The sequence below is a fragment of the Chiloscyllium plagiosum genome, unplaced genomic scaffold, assembly GCF_037043375.1.
Source record: "Chiloscyllium plagiosum isolate Xiang-an unplaced genomic scaffold, Cpla_swu_hap1 HiC_scaffold_4, whole genome shotgun sequence".
Taxonomy (NCBI): domain Eukaryota; kingdom Metazoa; phylum Chordata; class Chondrichthyes; order Orectolobiformes; family Hemiscylliidae; genus Chiloscyllium; species Chiloscyllium plagiosum.
The window spans coordinates 110,480,067-110,499,471 of NW_028270142.1; the positions used below are offsets into that span (position 1 = coordinate 110,480,067).

Below are 19,405 nucleotides of genomic sequence, written 5' to 3' on the forward strand. Positions count from 1 at the left end.
TAATCTTATTTCTATGGGAAGTTTATGTGGATTAAAACTGTGGTTTTGGTATAAATGGAAGTAGAAACGCCTTGATGTTGAAGGGTTTAGGACAACCCCAAGCTCCCATTACTGTCCAGCTCCACTGCTGTAGCCCTTGGCATGACATCCGCAGTGCCGCACTTCCGGGTCACGTGCCCATGGTGTAACATGAACGAGCTGATTGGTCACTCGGACGTCGTCACCCTGGCGGTGACCTTTGTACGTCATCACCACGGTCTGGATGACGATTGTGAGCGGCCATGCCGGTCTCGGGGAACTGGGTGAGTGAGCTTCGGGGGTGGGAGAGCTGGGCCTACGGGCTGGACTCGCGATCCTGAGGAGGGAGGGAGGGAGAAGCGAGAGCGCGGCCTGCACTTGTCCGGATCCAGAACTAGGGACGCCTCTCCCTCCTCTCTCACTTTCTCCCATTCTGACTCCATTCTCTCACCACATTGCTTCTTCAGTGTGTGTGTGTGTGTGTGTGTCTCTTTCTCTCACACACTCTCAGTTTGTCTCCCCCCACGACACCCCACCCCCACTCTCTCACGGGCTCTGGCCCCTCGCGCATGCGCTCTCTCTCACATATCCTTACCCACGCCACCACATGCACATACACTTCCCCATCCTCAGACCAGCCTCCATACCTGCAATTACTGTACACAGATTGTTGGAACTGAATAAGAGTCTAGTAAGGTGACAGCCCTGGCCCATAGGACAGATGTGATCGTGTTGCAAACGTTTTGTGCGTACCCTGCCTGGACTTTGGAAGTTTGAGTGGAAGAGTAACAAATACTGGGATAATTCATTTCGAAAGAAAGATGTGTTGGGAGGTTGAAAGATAGGATGATTCGGAGATGCCGGTGTTGGACTGGGGTGTACAAAGTTTAAAAATCACACAACACTAGGTTATAGTCCAACAGGTTTAATTGGAAGCACACTAGCTTTCGGAGCAACGCTCCTTCATCAGGTGATTGTGGAAGGCTCGATCGTAACAGAATTTATAGCAAAAATTTGCAGTATGATGTAACTGAAATTATACATTGAAGAATTGATTGTCTGTTAAGCCTTTCATCTGTTAGAATACAGTGATAGTTTCACTTCTTTCGCAGGAGCAGGAGAATCGATGTTTCGGGCATAAGCCCTTCTTCAGGAATCAGCTCATTCCTGAAGAAGGGCTTATGCCCGAAACGTCGATTCTCCTGCTCCTCAGATGCTGTCTGGCCTGCTGTGTTTATCCAGCACCACATTTTTCAACTCTGGTCTCCAGCATCTACAGTCCTCACTTTCTCCTAGCAAAGAAGGTTACCTCACAGTACAGGGAGATCTTGACCAGATAGGCCAAACGGCTGAGTGGCAAATGGAGTTTAATTTAGATAAATGTGCGGTGCTGCATTTTGGAAAAGCAAATCAGAGCAGGTCTTATACATCTTAATGGTAAGGTCCTGGGGAGTGTTGCTGAACAAAGAGACCTTAGAGTGCAGGTTCATAGTTTCTTGCAAGTGGAGTTGTAGATAGAATAGTGAAGGTGGTATTTAATGTGCTGTCCTTTATTGGTTAGACCACTGAGTATAGGTGTTGGGAGGTTATGTTGTAGAAAAGATTTACAAGGATGTTGCCAGGATTGGAGGATTTGAGCTAGAGGAAGAGGCTGAATAGGCTGGCGTAGTTTTCCTTGGAGCATCAGAGGCTGAGGGGTGACCTTATTGAGGTTTATAAAATCATGAGGGGCATTTATAGAACCAATAGAGAAAGTTTTTCCCTGGGGTAGGGGAGTTCAGAACTAGAGGGCATAGGTTTAGGGTGAGAGGGGAAAGATATAAAAAGCACCTAAGGGGGGGCAATGTTTTCACGCAGATGGTGGTGCATGTATGGAATGAGCTGCCAGAGGAAGTAGTGGAGCTGGTACAATTACAACTACTAAAGGGCATCTGGATGGGTATAAGAATGGGAAGGATTTAGAGGGATATGGGCCATATGCTGCCAAATGGGACTAGGTTAGGTTAGGATATCTGGTCAGCAAACATTTTCCATGCGGGTGCTGGACCTCTGCATTCATCCCTCCCATCAACTAACCAGGGCATACCCTCTACCTGTGTTCACCTACCCTGACCTCACCACCCCCTCCACTCCCAAACTCTTTTCCCCCCCCCCCCCCCCCATCTGCAGCTCCACTTACTCCCACCCCCAGTCCTGAAGAAAGGTTGTACCCAAAACGCTGACTTCTCGACTTCCTGATGCTGCCTGGCTTGCTGTGTTCTTCCAGCGTCCTGCTTGTCTACCTTGGAGAGTGGGAGAGGCTGAAATCCTTACATTTGAAATAAATATGTAGTTGAGGTGTCTCAGCCATTAAGACTAAGAGCAAGAGCTGGAAAATGGGATTTAGCTCTATGGCTATTTCTGGGCTACTGCAGACACAATGGGCTGAGTAGCCTCTTCCTGTGCTGTAAATTTCTGATTCAACCATTCCCCTCACCTATCCCTCCCTCAACTGTTTTTCACACCCCTCCCCATTCCCCTCTCAGACCCACTGCTTCCTGAGAACAGTCTTTCCCTGATGCTGCCAGCATGTTTTCAAAGTAAATGTTACATAATTTGATTAAATAGAGTGTCAAACTACAAATATAATTTGCACACAATTTCCTCATAAATGTTTGTCCTGAATTATGCAGTCAAGGTTAGAACTTGATGCAGATGAAACATGTTCCTAAATGTTTAAGATCTGGATTGGCAACTCGGCCTATCGAGTTTATGGAGAAAAGGCAGAAAAGTGGAGCTGAAGATTATCATAACAGCCATGATCTCATTGAATGTTAGAGCAGAATCAATGAGCTGAATGGCTTCTGTCTCTCATGGTCTTAAATGAGGGTCTTATGCTTCTTTGAGTCTCTGCCATTCATAGCTAAATTCCATGTTGTTTCTACTGTCATGCGTTATCTTCAAATTTCATGATTCCCTTGCTGCTAGAAAAAAACCTTATTTATTTCACCCTTGAGTGTATATAATAAAACATATATACAGACTGAGTTTGACAACCTTCTGAAAATTCCAAAGGTTGCAAATTTCTCATCTCAGTCATAACTAACCAACCCCTTAGCCTGAGACTTTGATTCCGAGTTCTAGACTAGCAAACCAGGAAAATAGCTTCCTGACATCCATCCTTTCAAGTTATTGAAGAATTTTGTGTGTTTCAATGATATATCACCTTTTCTTCTCAACACTGGAGATTATTGGCCTATTTATACTCAAGCTTTCGCCATAAACCAATACAGCCATGCCAAGAATCAGTCTAGCAAAAGATTGTCATGAGACCGAAACATGACTCCAATTGTGGTTTCGCTAAAGCTCTATCCCTGCTTTTGCATTTGGATCCTTTTTGGATATCAGTCAACACGGTTTCTTGTCGAGTAAAATTCTGCAAATTCTGAAAATCTGACATTTGATATCCTAATCCCTGACCCTTGGAAGAAAAATTGTATTGAAATAGCAAATGCTAGAAATACTCAGCAACTTTGGCAGCATCTATGGAGAAAGTGAGGACTGCAGATGCTGGAGATCAGAGTCGAAAAGAGTGGTGCTGGAAAAGCACAACAGGTCAGGCAGCATCCGAGGAGCAGGAGATTCACCATTTTAGGCATAAGCCTTTCATCAGGAATGTTGAATGATGAAGGGTTTGTGCCTGAAACATCGACTCTCCTGCACCTCGGATGCTGCCTGATCTGATGTGCTTTTCCAGCACCACACATTTTAGCATCTCTGGAGAGAAAAATTGTTAATTTCAAGTTGATGACTTTTCATTAAATTTTTCATTGAACTGAACGATTAAGCTGTTTTTCATTCCACAGGTACTACTTGACCTGCTGAGTATTTCCAATATTTTGTTTTAATACTATTTTCCTCCAGGGGCATGAGATTAAGAAACCAATAATGTCAGGGGAAAAGGAATGCCAAATAAAGGGGAGATTGAGTGATACCAGCAGTGCTAAGGGAATAGGAAAGGCCAGTGTCAGGTGATGGGGGCATAACAGCAGAAGGGAAAAGAAGAAAATACCAACAGGATAAAACAAAGAATTGGTAATTCCAATTGCATCGTCAGCAATCACTTGCTAATGAATATGACTGTCCATCTAGGACAATTCCATGTCATTGGTCATGGTTTCTGAGAATCCTTTGTAATTGATGAGCTCAGTTCTAGAGCCAGCCACATCTCTGATCACTCATTCAGCAGTGGTCTCCGGGAGGTGGAAGTGGCCCTTTAAGTTGACATCCTTGACATTGTTTTCTTGAGTTTCTTTTCCATACTCCCTCTTGCCAATGTTCTTGAAGAATTAGTTCCATTGGTAAAAGAGTTATTTTCAAGTTGGTTTCTTTGGCACTCAGAACTCCACTTCTCCTAACCACCGAGGTGGCCCAGTGGAATTGGTTTTGGATGATCATATCATTGATGCTATTAGCTGCGTCAAGGGCGCTGATATTACTATGCCTGTCCAGTCATGTCAAGGGTACGTGAAATTAAGACACTTGTGGTTTAGGGGGAGTGATCTGGGAATTTCAATAGTATTGGGGGATGGGGATGGAACATGTTGAGTGAGAGGGCTGAAGAATGCTGTCAACATGACAGGACCAGAGAGCATCCAAATGCATAGAGGCACATACATTGCCACTGGCCAATGTTTTTCCTTTAGTAAATATAAGAAACAATGATGGAAATGTGTTGCTGGAAAAGCGCAGCAGGTCAGGCAGCATCCAGGGAACAGGAGAATCGACGCCTCGGGCACCAGCCCTTCTTCATTCCTGAAGAAGGGCTGGTGCCCGAGGCGTCGATTCTCCTGTTCCCTGGATGCTGCCTGACCTGCTGCGCTTTTCCAGCAACACATTTCCATCTCTGATCTCCAGCATCTGCAGACCTCACTTTCTCCTTAAATATAAGAAACAATAACTGGTCATTCATTTTTGCTGTGTGCAGCATCTTGTAGATGACAATCCGAGTATATGTTTGCATGAAATCTTAATGGGACCCCATCCAGAATAATGCAGTAGGTTTGGGTATCACATTTCAGGAAGAGGTCTTGATTTTGGAGCTGGTGCAGTGCAATTTGCCAAAATGATCTCTCATGGTTATCAAGCAAAGTTAGGTAAACAGATTAAGGTACTGTAAATACCAAACAATATCTTAATTTAAATTCAAATGGTGCAGGTACATTGAGTCAAATGGTAAAGTGTTTACTTTGGATGTGAGAGGTAGTAAGCTCACTGCCCGCATTTTCCACTGTTTTGAAACACTCAAAAAATTTTTACACAGCTCAATGGGATGGATGCGCGTGGATGTTACCCCTGTCAGAGGTGTCAAAAAAGCGATACAGACTCAAATGAGGGAAAGGCAATTTAGTACTGTCCTGAGGAGGAATTTCTTTGCTCTCAGAATCCTTAGTCTAGAACTCTATACCGCAGAGGGCTGTGGGATCTTTGTAATTGAGTACATTCAAGGGAGAGATTGATTGATTGATTTCTAGATGTTAAAGATGTAATGAATAGTGTGTGAAAATGTGTGTTATGGGAGAGGGTAAGCCATGATTTAGTTGAGTAACTGAGCAGGCTTGGTGGGCCAAATGGTGTACTCTTGCTTCCTGTGTTCCCATGAATGATGGAGATGTTTTTAATCAACCTGTTCAGGCATGTTGGAAAACATCACTGCTGCAGGTCTTGAACCCAGGTCTTCTACCTTAAAGGTAGGGACACTACTTCTGTGCCACAGGAGCCCAACCATGACAGGTGGAACATTCATCACCTGAATGGGCAACTCCTGTTCCTACTTTAAACACTCATGTCACATTTTAATACAATGAATAATTACTGTAAGTACATGTATTCATTTAACATCAACATCACAATTTCTGTCTTTGCTTTAGGTGTTGTGAGATGTAAAGCACTTAATGTCACTCAGCAACAAAAATGGCAGCTAGGCTGATACAAAGATGTACACGACACTTAAGTGCTTCATTCCTCACTGTGTCGACTCCTGCCATTGTACTAACTGCCTGCAGATGGACCCCAGCAGAACTGTACCAGTCATCGACGTCACTGGCTGGCATCCACACATCTGTTCACCATCACATACCCGACTTGACACCTGCCACTGAATACACTTGCCAGCCAGAGCACATAAAAGTGGATGAGCTGATTGAGTCAGCCTTGAACACAGAGGAGCTCCTGCAGATTTCCTCAGAACACACAGTTACTGGGAATCAAGCAGCTGCACTGCTCATCCGCCTGTGCCGCCACATAGTGGAGCAGAAGTTGGACACACAGGATGTTCTTAGAGACAGTCGCTTCCAGCATTTGTTGAATGCTGTTGATGGCCAGGTTAGTGACTTTTTGTCATATAAAATGCACCCGCCTTGAGTTTGGAGTCATTAATAACAGCACAATAGAACCATAGTTGGAGTTACGTATAGGCCTCCAAACAGTAATCAGGAGCTGGGATACAAGATATACCAGGACATAGGAAAGGCAAAGTTACAGTGATTGCGGGGAAATTCAGTATGTAAGTGGACTGGGAGAATCAGGTTTGTAGTGGTTTGGAAGAAAAGGAATTTGTGGAATGTCTACGAGATGGCTTTTTGGAGCAGCTTGTGATGGAGCCCACTAGAGAACCAGGCAATACTGGATTTAGTGTTGTGCAATGGGGCAGACTTGACAAGAGAGCTTAAGGTGAAGGAACCCTTAGGAAGCAGTGATCATAACATGATTGAATTTACTCTGCAATTTGAGAGAGAGAAGATAGAATCAGAGATAATGGTATTTCAGCTGAATAAAACAACTATAGAGACATGAGGGAGGAGCTGGGTAGAATTCACTGGGAGAGGAGCTTAGCAGGAAAGATAATGGAATAGCAAAGGCAGGAGTTTCTGGGAGTAATTCAGGAGCCACAGCAGAGATTCATCCTGAGGGAAAAGAAGCATGGTACAGGGAGGATGAAGCATCCATGGCTGACCAGAGAAATCAGGGATAGCATAAAAGCAAAAGGGAAAGCGTACAAAGCAGTGAAGAACAGTGGGAACCAGAGGATTGGGAAACTTACAAAGACCAACAGAGGGAAACAAAAAAAAAGGAGGGAGAAGATTAAATATGAGGGTAAGCTATCCAGTAATATAAAGGAAGATTATATGAGCTTTTTTAGATCTATAAAGGGCAAAAGAGAGGCAGAAATAGACATTGGGCTGCTGGAAAACGACGCAGGAGCAATCGTAGTGGGGAACAAAGAAATGACTGGGGAACTGAATGAATAATTAGTGTCACGCTTCACAGTGGAAAACATGAGGATTATCCCAAAAATTCAAGAGAGTGAGGGGGTACATCTGAGTATGGTGGCCATCACCAAGGAGAAGGTGCTAGAAAGATTGAATGGCTTGAGGTGGATAAATTACCTGGACCAGATGGACGACACCCCAGAGTTCTAAGGGAGACAGCTGAAGAGATAATGGAGGCATGAGTAGTAATCTTTCAGGAATCACCTAAATTAGGGACAATCCCAAAGGACTGGAAAATTGCTAACATGACACCCTGTTTAAAAAAGGAGTAAGGCAAGAGGAGGAAAATTACAGACTAATTAGCCCAAACCGGGTCATGGGTAAGATCCTGGAATCCATTATGAAGATTGAGATTTCTGAATATTTGGAAGTATATGGTAAAATAGGGCAGAGTCAGCATGGTTTCATCAAGGGTTTCTTCCTAGAGTTGTGCAAGACAGAAACAGACCCTTCGGTCTAATTCGTCCATGCTGACCAGATATCCTAACCTAATCTAGTCCAACTTGCCAGCAGTTAGCCCATATCCTTCTAAACCCTTCCTATTCATATTTAAAAGGCATCGAGAAGGGTATGTTGTAATTGTACCAGCCTTCACCACTTCCTCTGGCAGCTTATTCCATATATGCATCACCCTCTGCATGAAAACATTGCCCCTTAGACCCCTTTAAAATATTTCTGCCCTCACTCTAGACCTATGCCCACTAGTTCTAGGCTCACTCACCCCAGGGAAAAGACATTGTCTATTTACTTTCTCCGTGCCCCTCATGATTTTCTAAACCTCCATAAGGTCATCCATCAGCCTCCGACACTCCAGGCAAAACAGCGCCAGCCTGTTCAGCCTCTCTCAATAGCTCAAATCCTTTAACCCTGGCAACATCCTTGTAAGTCTTTTCTGAAGCCTTTCAATTTTCACAACACCCTTCTGATAGACGGGAGATGACAATTGCACATAATATTCCAAAAGTGGCCTAGCCAATGTCCCGTACAGCTGCAACTGACCTCTCACCCTCTTTACTCAAAGCTCTGATCAATAAAGAAAAGCATACCAAAGGTCACCTTCACTATTCTATCTATCTGCAACTCCACTTTCAAGGAACTATGAACCTGCACTCCAAGGTCTCTTTGTTCAGCAACACTTGCTATTAAGTGTATGAATCCTGCTCTGATTTGCCTTTCCAAAATGCAGAATCTTGCATTTATCTAAATTAAACTCCATCTGCCACTCAGCACATTGGCCCATCTGATCAAGATCCCGTTGTAATCTGATGTAACCTTCTTCACTGTCCACTACACCTCCAATTTTGGTGTCATCTGCAAACTTACTAAACTATGCCTCCTATGTTCATGTCCAAATCATTTATAAAAATGACGAAAAAGAGTGGACCCAGCACCGATCTTTGTGCCACACCATGGTCACGGCCTCCAGCCTGAAAGGAAACCCTCCACCACAACCCTGTTGTCTCCTCCATTCAAACCAATCCAAATGGCTAGATCTCCCTGTTTTCCATGAGATCCAACCTTGCCAACCAGTCCACCAAAAGGTATGAGAATGCCTTACTGAAGTCCATATAGATCAGTTCCACCATTCTGCCCTCATCAATCCTCTTTGTTACTACGTCAGAAAACTCCGTCAAATTCGTGAGACATGATTTCCGACACACAAAGCCATGTTGACTATCCCTAATCAGTCCTTGCTTTTCCAAATACATGTACATTCTGTCCCTCAGGATGCCTTCCAACAACTTGCCAATCACCGATGTCAGGCTCACTAGTCTATAGTTCCCTGGCCTTTCCTTAAATACTGGCACCATGTTTGCCAACCTCCAGTCTTCTGGCACCTCACCTGTGACTATCGATGATCCAAATATCTCAGCAAGGGGCTGAGCAATCACTTCTCTAGCTTCACACAGAGTTCTAGGGTACACCTGATCAGATCCTGGGGATTTATTCACCTTTATGCATTTTAAGACATCCAGCACCACCACCTCTGCAATATGGACACTTTTCAAGATGTCACCATCAATTTCCCCACATTCTATATCTTCCATGTCCTTCTCCACAGTAAACACTGATGCAAAATACTCGTTTAGTATCTCCCCCATCTCCAGTGGTTCCACAATAGGCCGCCTTTGCTGATCTTTGAGGGGCCCTATTCTCTCCCTAGTTACCCTTCTGTTCTTATGTATTTGTGGAATCCCTTTGGTTTCTCCTTAACTCTATTTGCCAAAGCTACCTCATGTCCCCTTTTTGCTTTCCTGATTTCCCTCTTAGGCACTGTACATACTCGTGTATAGGTTGAATTTTGAAGAGAATTTCAGCTTAAAAAAACTAAGGGGTCAACTAATACACGGGCACACGTTTTGAGAGACTGAAATTCATGTTTGGTATGAGTCAGAGTATGGACAAACGAGCCAAATCTCTATATAAAATAATAAACAACAAAAGGAAAAAGAATTATGGCCATTATTGAATATTTATCTACAAAATAACTCTCCATTCTGCCTGCTACAGTAGAATGGCACGGTAGTCCCTCCATATCCGCCAGGGATACGTTACCAGACCGACTGCGGAAGCCCGAAACCAGGGATAGGAGTGAACTCATTCATTTAAATGGGAAACCTAAATTCCCAGCAGCCGTCTGGTCCCTGGTTCTGGAACGTTCCCTGTAATATGTTTCGGGCTGCGAATAACTGAAACCGACTCTGCAGGTTACAATAATGCTGAAAACCTGGAGTGGAGTGTGACTGCTGGTGGACTGGAAGACCCTGAATGGAGCGGTATGGCCAGCTGACTGGAAAGCCAGAGTGGAGCGCAAAGGGCAGGCACACTGCCTCATAAATGTTGATCTGTAACTGTGAAGAATTCGGGTCGATTTATACACAAGATATATAGAAAATACAAGATTTGTTGAGCCAAAACCAAGGCGTTTACTTTTACATGAGATTTACTTATACACGAATATATATGGTATACTCCTGTTGCCTTTATACTCTTCTATGGATTCACTCGATCTCTGCTGTCTGTACCTGACATTTGCTTCCTTCTTTTTCTTAACCAAAACATCAATTCAAGGTCACGCCTGACAAATCTGTTAGAATTCTTTGAGGAAGTAACGAGCAGATTAAACCAAGGAGAACCAGTGGAAAGGCTTTTGCCCGAAACGTCAATTTTCCTGCTCCTCGGATGCTGCCTGAACTATTGTGCTTTTCCAGCACCACTCTAGTCTAGAATCTGGTTTCCAGAATTTGCAGCCCTTGTTTTTACCACCGATGTTATCTACCTGCAAGGACTGATTAGGGATAGTCAACATGGCTTTGTGCATGGAAAATCATGTCTCACGAATTTGACTTGAGTTTTCTGACGTAGTAACAAAGGGGATTGATGAGGGCAGAGCAGTAGGTGTGATCTATATGGACTTCAGTAAGGCATTCGACAAGGTTCCCCATGGGAGACTGATTAGCAAGGTTAGATCTCATGGAATACAGGGAGAACTAGCCAATTGGATACAGAACTGGGTCAAAGGTAGAAGACAGAAGGTGGTGGTGGAGGGTTGTTTTTCAGACTGGAGGCCTGTGACCAGTGGAGTGCCACAAGGATCGGTGCTGGGTCCTCTACTTTTTGTTATTTACATAAATGATTTGGATGCGACCATAAGAGGTACAGTTAATAAGTTTGCAGATGACACCAAAATTGGAGGTGTAGTGGACAGCAAAGAGGGTTACCTCAGACTACAACAGGCTCTGGACCAGATGGGCCAATGGACTGAGAAGTGGCAGTTGGAGTTTAATTCAGATAAATGGGAGGTGCTGCATTTTGGGAAAGCAAATCTTAGCAGGACTTATACACTTAATGGTAAGGTTCTAGGATGTGTTGCTGAACAAAGAGACCTTGGAGTGCAGGTTCATAGCTCCTTGAAAGTGGAGTCGCAGGTAGATAGGAGAGTGAAGGCGGCATTTGGTATGCTTTCCTTTATTGGTCAGAGTATTGAGTACAGGAGTTGGGAGGTCATGTTGCAGCTGTACAGGACATTGGTTAGGCCACTGTTGGAATATTGCGTGCAATTCTGGTCTCCTTCCTATCGGAAAGATGTTGTGAAACTTGAAAGGGTTCAGAAAAGATTTACAAGGATGTTGTCAGGGTTGGAGGATTTGAGCTATAGGGAGAGGCTGAACAGGCTGAGGCTGTTTTTCCTGGACCGTCAGAGGCTGAGGGGGTGACCTTATAGAGGTTTACAAAATTGAGGGGCATGGATAGGATAAATAGACAAAGTCTTTTCCCTGGTGTCGGGGAGTTCAGAACTAGAGGACATGGGTTAAGGGTGAGAGGGAAACATATAAAAGGGATCTAAGGGGCAACTTTTTCATGCAGAGGGTGGTACGTGTATGGAATGAGCTGCCAGAGGAAGTGGTGGAGGCTGGTACAATTGCAACATTTTAAAGGCATTTGGATAGGTATATGAATAGGAAGGGTTTGGAGGGATATAGGCCAGGTGCTGGCAGGTGGGACTAGATTGGGTTGGGATATCTGGTCGGCATGGACGGGTTGGACTGAAGGGTCTGTTTCCATGCTGTACATTTCTATGACTCTATAACAAGATGCCACACAGGAGGCTACTGGGGCCTATGGTGTCAGAGGCAAGGTGCTAACATTGATAAATGTCTGGCAGAAAGCAGAGACTGGAGATAAAAGGGGCCTTCTGAGGGTGGCAGCCTTTGACAAGTGTGTTCTGCAAGATTCAGTGTTGGAACCACAACTTTTCACTTTATACATTAACAATTTAGATGAAGGAACTGAAGGCATTCTGGCTACGTTTACAGACGATACAAAGATAGATAGAGGGACAGATAGCATTGGCGAAGCGGGGAGGCTGCAGAAGGATTTGGACAGGTTAGGAGAGTGGGCAGAGAAATGGCAGATGGAGTACAATGTGGGAAAGTGAGAGGTCAGGCACTTTAGTAAGAAGAATAGAGGCATGGACTATTTTCTAAATGGGCAGAAAATTCAGAAATCTGAAGTGCAAAGAGACATGGGAGTCCTAGTCCAGGATCCCCTCAAGGTAAACTTGCAGGTTGAGTCAGTAGTTAGGAAAGCAAATGCAATGATGGCATTTTTTTCGAGAGGACTTGAATATAAAAGCAGAGACGTACCTCTGAGGCTCTATAAGGGTTTGGTCAGTTCACATTTGGAGTATTGTGTGCAGTTCTGGACCCCATATCTCAGGAAGGATAAATTCGCCCTGGAGTGTGCTCAGAGGAGGTTCACAGGAATGGTCCAGGAATGAAAAGCCACATAAATGAGGAATGTTTGAGGACCTTGGGTCTGTATTTGATGGAGTTTGCAATGAAGAAGAGGGATCTAATTGAAACTTTGAGAATACTGAATGGCCTAGACAGAGTGGATGTTGGGAAGATGTTTCCATTGATAGGAGAGACTAGGACCCAAGCGCACAACTTTAGATTAAAGGGAAGAAATTTTTAGAATGGAGATAAGGATAAACTTCTTCAGCTAGAGAGTGGTGAATGTATGGAATTCACTGCCATAAAAGGCTGTGGAGGCCAGGTCATTGAGTATATTTAAGTCAGAGATAGCTAGGTTTTTGCTGGTAAAGACGATCAAAAGTTACAGGGAGAAAGTTGAGAAATTTATCAGCTATGATTGAATGGTGGAGCAGATCTGATTGGCTGTTTGGCCTAATTTCTGCTCCTGTGTCTTATGGTCGCAATAATAAGGTCAATAATAGCAAAGTGGCTTTGAAGCTGCCAGACCTTTGTAAAAACCCAACTATTTCATTGTGTCATTTAAAGATGGCAATCTTACATTTATTACCCATTTTGTCCTTTTTGTGAATCCAGTCTCCACAAAGTTATTGATTCTGAACTGTCCTCTGAAAAGCCTAGCAAACAATTGTAGTAGGGCACTTAAGGAACTGCAATAAATGCTGGTCTTGACCACAACATCCACAACCCAAGAGAGATTTTGTTTTATAAACCTGGTATGCAAGTCAGAATCATTTCTCTGTCACCTCCTTGAGCGTTTCTCTCCAAATATATATATCCGCAAACACTTTTTAAATGCACTGGATCTGTCCTAAATATTTACTCGCTTACTCACTTTGCCATAAACTCATCTTCTTTGCTCAAATTCTCTTCCGCTTATGGTCTCCATGATGTGGAGGTGCCAGTGTTGGAATGGGGTGAGCAAAGTTAAAAATCGCATCACAACAAGTTGTAGTCCAACAGGTTTATTTGAAAGTGCAAGCTTTTGGAACACTGCTCCTTCGTCAGATAGCTAGTGGGGCTGGATCATAGGGCACATAATTTATCATAAATAAATAAAATGTCATACAACTGATGTGATGTATTGAACATTACAGGTGACCTCACGACACTAAACCCTGTCACACCCATATACACATACACACACACACACACACTCACAGACCCCCTCTCATACATGCGTTCTCGCTCTCGTTTTCTCTCTCTCACTCACTCACTCAAGCGCACACACACCCTCTCACAGGCATGTACTCTGTCACACTTGTGCACGCATTATCAAGCATGCACGCGCTGTCACATGCACACCAAGCACACCCTGTCTCCCACATACATTCACACTCTCTCCCTCATGCTCTGTCACACATGCAAACAAGTTTAGGGGTTAACTTGCATTTGCAGATACATTCTATTTTGCTCACAAAGCACAGAATCTGTAGGCAGTCATGTGACATTTTATAAATTCCTACTTTGAAAATAGAACCAGTCTGACTCAAAGTTGGGATACAGGCAGACTCTAACCTCACACCTTTAGTGCATTGTCTAAGCTGAGATGTCATGTTTTGTATATGCTGATAAAACCTTAAGTTACCTCGGGATTGTGACTTAAAAGAAGTTCTGGAATTTACATATTAATCAATTGAAACCTGCATCCCCATTCTAACTGATTAAAGACTTATAGGTTCATTCAATACATTGCACCAGTTGTATGACATTTGGATCTTTTACTATAAATTCTGTGTCTTATTGTCCTGCCCCACTAGCTATCTGACAAAGGAGCAGCGCTCTGAAAGCTTCTACTTGCAAATAAACATGTTGGACTATAACCTGGTGTGGTGTGGTTTTTTTAACTGATGGTCTCAGAACACATGCCATTATTAAAGGCATTCAACTGCATGCAAACATTTTGGCCAGACTGTCCACAAGTCAGTGAGGAATAATTAGGAAATTAGCCTCAAACTCTTAGGATTTCTTTCTGCTTGTCTTTGCTGTGAGAAAAATATGTAGTACAGTGATTCAGCTGTGTTTGAACCTTATTTGTAGGGTTCCAAAATATATGTCTAGAAGCTTACTATTCACTGTACCAATAGTATTGTGCCATTAAATTTTAAGAGATGTATAAAATTGTGCAGCGATGTCATAAAGTGCACATAAGGTCTTGAGGCTAAAAAGAAACAGCTGCATGCTGTGGTCACTAAGTCTGTAGACATGTCTCTTTGGCCTGAAATTAGGTACAGCATGCATGAATTATTTCAGTGTAAATTTACATTGCCACCCAGTGGGGAAATGAATTAAGACAACATATTCCCAAGGAAGACTTCCTGCTGTTTGTTTCTTGCACTCAGCTCGACTTGACCTCTAGTTTTATCATTTTCAGATTTCGTCAGTGTGGAATGGGAATCTGGTAAGCTTGCTGCGGAGCCTCTTTGCGATCAAACTGGATGCTCGTAACCGTGTCCTAAGGTCTGTTGAAAATGAGATTCATTGGCGGTTGAGGCGTCTGAGCTTGAAAAACCTTGCTTCGTTGGCAGGCTACTACACCAGCTATGCACAGACAGACGGACAGAAAGTACTGCTTAGTGACATAATAAAAAACGTGGAGCTACGCTGGACTGAGATCACCGATGCAAAGACTGTAACCACATTGATGACAAAGCTGGGACCCCTATCAAGTGCATTAATGGGCAGACTGGAGGATAAGGTATAAGTTACCTGTACAGTGAAATATTTTTCATCAAAAATGTTTTGTCCCTGTAATAATGAGCTATGTTATACCCTGGACTTGAAATATGAAATATAGATGTATTTGTATGATACATGTTATACACAGAAACAATGTTAAATTGAATATCAGAATATTGAAGTGTAAGAAGCATTAGAGGGAAGTTTGATAAATACATGAGGGAGAAAGGAAAAGAAGAATATGTTGCGATGGTGAGATAAAATGGTATGAGAGAAGGCTGTGTGTGGCATAAAAGCCAGTGTTGTCCAGTTATAACAAATGGTCTACCTCTGTTCTGTAAATGCTATGTAAAACACTGTTACATACTGGAGTATTGGACTGTATAACGTGAGAAGTGGAGAGAATGCAGTTCTTAAGACATGGTGCGCTATTTAATGTTTACGCTCACAAGAGTGGACACTTTTTATGGTGTTCTCCACGGTAGCTAGTATCTATGCATGTATCTGTATGACACCCATCTAAGTCACTCTTCTTTCTGTGTGTCAGTCATGGCTCAGATGGTATTACTGTTGCCTGAATCTCAAAGTTTTAGGTTCAAGTCAAACTCCCTGTATTTGAATACACAGTCAAGACTGATGCTGTCGTGGGGGACTGAATGGTTGGTCAAATGTTGGAGGTGTTGCCTTTCAGATGAGACCCAATCCGGGTGAATATGAAAGATCCTATGACATTACTTCAGAGACAAATAGATTTTCCTGTTCATTATTTATCCTTCAGTCAAAATCACTGAACCATATTATTACTGCTCTGTATGTGAATTTGTTGTTTGCAACTTGCTGCTGTTTCCTACAGCAGTTACTATACCATAAATGTTCATTGGTTTGAAAGCACTTTGAGACATCTATTGATTATGAACTGTACCACATGAGCACCTCTGCTTTTTTCTTTTATGGTCTGATGTTTCTCAACACTAGGTTATAGTCTAGCAGGTTTATTTGAAATCGCAAGCTTTTGGAGCACTGTTCCCTTATCACAGGTGAAGTAACGAGAAGCACACAGGCATAGAATTTATAGGCAGAGAGATCAAAAGATCATACAAATGGTGTGAGTGGAGTGTCAACAACTGAATAGCAAGTGAAGAAATGCCCTATTATCCAATTAATTGAGGCAGAGAGATAAGGACAAAAAAATTAAAAATAAGATGGTGCTGGAGACAAACCACATGACTGGAATAACATGATGGTTATGAGAGTTGCATGCCCAGGATCTAACCAAATAACAAGTAATCCCAAAACTCTGTAAATTCATTAAGGTAGAGAAATCATTGCAAGTTATTAAGGTGATGGTATCAGAAGAGGACAGTAAAGATGATTTTATAAATACAGAACAGTATGGTGGGGTCACATGTAGTGCAACATGAACTCAAGATCACAGTTGAGGCTGTTTTCATGGGTATGGAACTTGGCTATCAGTTTCGGCACAGCAATTCTGCTGTGTTGCGTATGTCGAAGGTCGCCTTGGAGGACACATCTGAAGATCAGACACTGTGCTTGACTGCTGAAGTGTTCCCTGACTGGGAAGGAACATTCCTGTTTAGCAATTGTTCTTTAACTGCTGAAGTGTTCCCCAGGGGAACACTTTAACGGTCAAGGACGTTCAGCCTCCGATCTTCAGGTAAGCATCCTCCAAGGTGGCCTTTGATATACAAAACAATGCAGAATCGCCGAGCAGAAACTGAGAGGCAAGTTCCATACCCATGAAGACTGTCCAGTTAACTTTTGAATTATGCACTGGTCCCACAAATGCCACCATCCGTATAAATCAGTGTTCATGACTCAGCTGTCAATCTTGGTTAATGGTAGCAAGTCTCACTTCAGAAATGTGTGCATATGATCTAGATCTAATACCTCGGTGAGACATTGAGGAAGCACTGCTTTGTTGAAGGAGCTATTTTTTTAGATGAAGTGTTAATACTGGGTCTCATCTGTTCTAGTTGAAGTTAAAAGTTTCCATAGGGCCAAGTAAAGAAGAGAGAGGGTAATCTGTCATTTAACACAAACAGGTGATGTGGATATGATCTCATTTCTGTTTCTGGGACACTACCACATGCAAATTGGTTGCCATATTTACTACATTACAACAGTGACAACACTTCAGCTGTAAAGCTGTTTGTGATATCCTGATGTTTTTTTAAAGATAAATTTATACAAGTTAACTTCTGTCTTCAGTATGCATTCTGATTATTCATTTGTTGAATTTACATTGCAGGGCTTGGAATTGGCTGAGTTTTTCACTCCTGATGACACAAGAAAGGTGGCACTGGCTTTGGCGATGCAGAATCGGCGCACTATTCCCTTACTTCGTGCCCTGTCATATCATTTCATGCAGAAGAACTGTGACCTAAAGACTGGAGTACTGGTCGACATGGCCTTCGCTTATGGTTTGTGAAAGTCAAATGTCTCTGATTAATGAGAAAGCAATAAGATTTTACACTGTATGAACCAGGACCAAATGAACGGGAACATTTATTGTGAGGCTACCCCTGCAAACATATTTTAACATAGAACCCACTGTAGATGCAAGAATTCTGAAAAAAAATCAAAATGCTGAACAGTTGCCGTAGGTCATTAGCATCCAGATGCAAATGGTGTGTTCTGTGTTTCCCCTAAAACTGAACAATGACTTTAACTGCCGTTTCTTTTCTGAAAAGTTTGTTGGTGTACTTCCAGCACTCACTTTTAAATACTGTATAGAAGACACAGGAGCAGAATTAGGCCATTTGGCCCATCAAGTCTATTGCACAATTTGATCATGGATATGTTTCTCAATCCTGCCTTCTCCCATAAATCGTGATCCCATATGAATCAAGAACCTATTTATTTCTGTTTAAAAGGCTCTCAATAACTTCACCTCACCAGCACTCTGTAGCAATGAGTTCCACAGATTCATGATTGAAGAAATTCCTCCTCATCTCTGTTCTAAAGGGCCAGCCTTTCACTTGGAGGCTGTTCCCTTGGATTCTAGCCTCTCCGACTAGTGGAAACATCATCTTCATATCCATTCTATCCAGGCCTGTCAGTTTTCTGCAAGTTTCAATGAGATCCCCCAATCCTTCTAAATTCCATCAAGTACAGACCCAGCATCCTCAAACTCTCCTCATATACCAATCCCTTAATTCCTGGGAGTTTTCTTATCACCCTCCTCTGGACCCTGTCAAAGGCCAGCAAATCCTTTCTTAGGAACGGGGCCCAAAACTGCTTATAATATATCAGATGTGATCTGACGAGAGCCTTTGAAAGTCTCAGCAGTACATTTCTGCTCGTTTTCTCGGCGTGTTGAATGGTAACATTGCATTTATCTTCCTGATTGCCAGCTGAACCTTGTTAACCTTAAGAGAATTCTTAACTTGGATTCCTAAGTACCTTTGTGCTTCAGATTTCCGAAGCTTCTCCCCATTTAGAAAATAGTCTACAGGTCTATTCTTCCTACCAAAGTACATAACCACACACTTTCCCACATTGTATTCTGTCTATGCCCACTCTTCTAGCGTGTCCAAGTCCTTCTGTGGCTTCCCCACTTCCTCAACACTACCGACCCTCCATCTATATTTATGTCATCTGTGTACTTTGCAACAATGCCCTCCGTTCCTTTGTCCAGAACATTAATATATAACGTGAATAGTTGTCCCAACACTGACTCCTGCGGAACTCTACTAATCACTGCCATCCTGAAAAAGGCCCCATTATCTCTGCTGTCTGCCTTCTGCCTGTCAGCCAATTCTCTAGCTATGCCAATAGCTTTCCCCTAACTCCATAAGCTGTTATTTAGCAACCTCCTGTGTGGCATATTGTCAAAGGCCTTCTGGAAATCCAAAGAGATCTTGTCCACTGGCGCTCGTCTAATTTGCTAGTTATTCAAAGAATTCTAACAGATTTGTCAAGCATGACCTCCCCTTGAAGCCATGCTGACTCTGCCGTATTTTACATGTACTTCCAAATTCTCTGCAAACTCATCCTAAAACATGGACTCTAAACTCTTTATCAACGACCAAGGTCAAGCTAACTGGCTTATAATTTCCAGTCTTCTGCTACCCTCCCTTTTTAAAAGGGGTATTACATTAG

At 42.9% G+C, this 19,405-nt stretch overlaps 1 protein-coding gene across 1 annotated transcript in view; it reads left to right on the plus strand.

The window, feature by feature from the left end:
- The first annotated feature begins 246 nt into the window (after positions 1 to 246).
- The window catches only part of tbrg4 (transforming growth factor beta regulator 4), a 43,723-nt gene continuing 24,564 nt past the window's right edge, over positions 247 to 19,405 (plus strand). The window contains exons 1-4 of the mRNA XM_043687962.2: positions 247 to 302; positions 5,928 to 6,381; positions 14,979 to 15,302; positions 17,553 to 17,724. Of these exons, the coding sequence (XP_043543897.1) occupies positions 5,971 to 6,381; positions 14,979 to 15,302; positions 17,553 to 17,724 (907 nt within the window). The 5' untranslated portion in view covers positions 247 to 302; positions 5,928 to 5,970. The remainder of the gene's footprint in view (positions 303 to 5,927; positions 6,382 to 14,978; positions 15,303 to 17,552; positions 17,725 to 19,405) is intronic.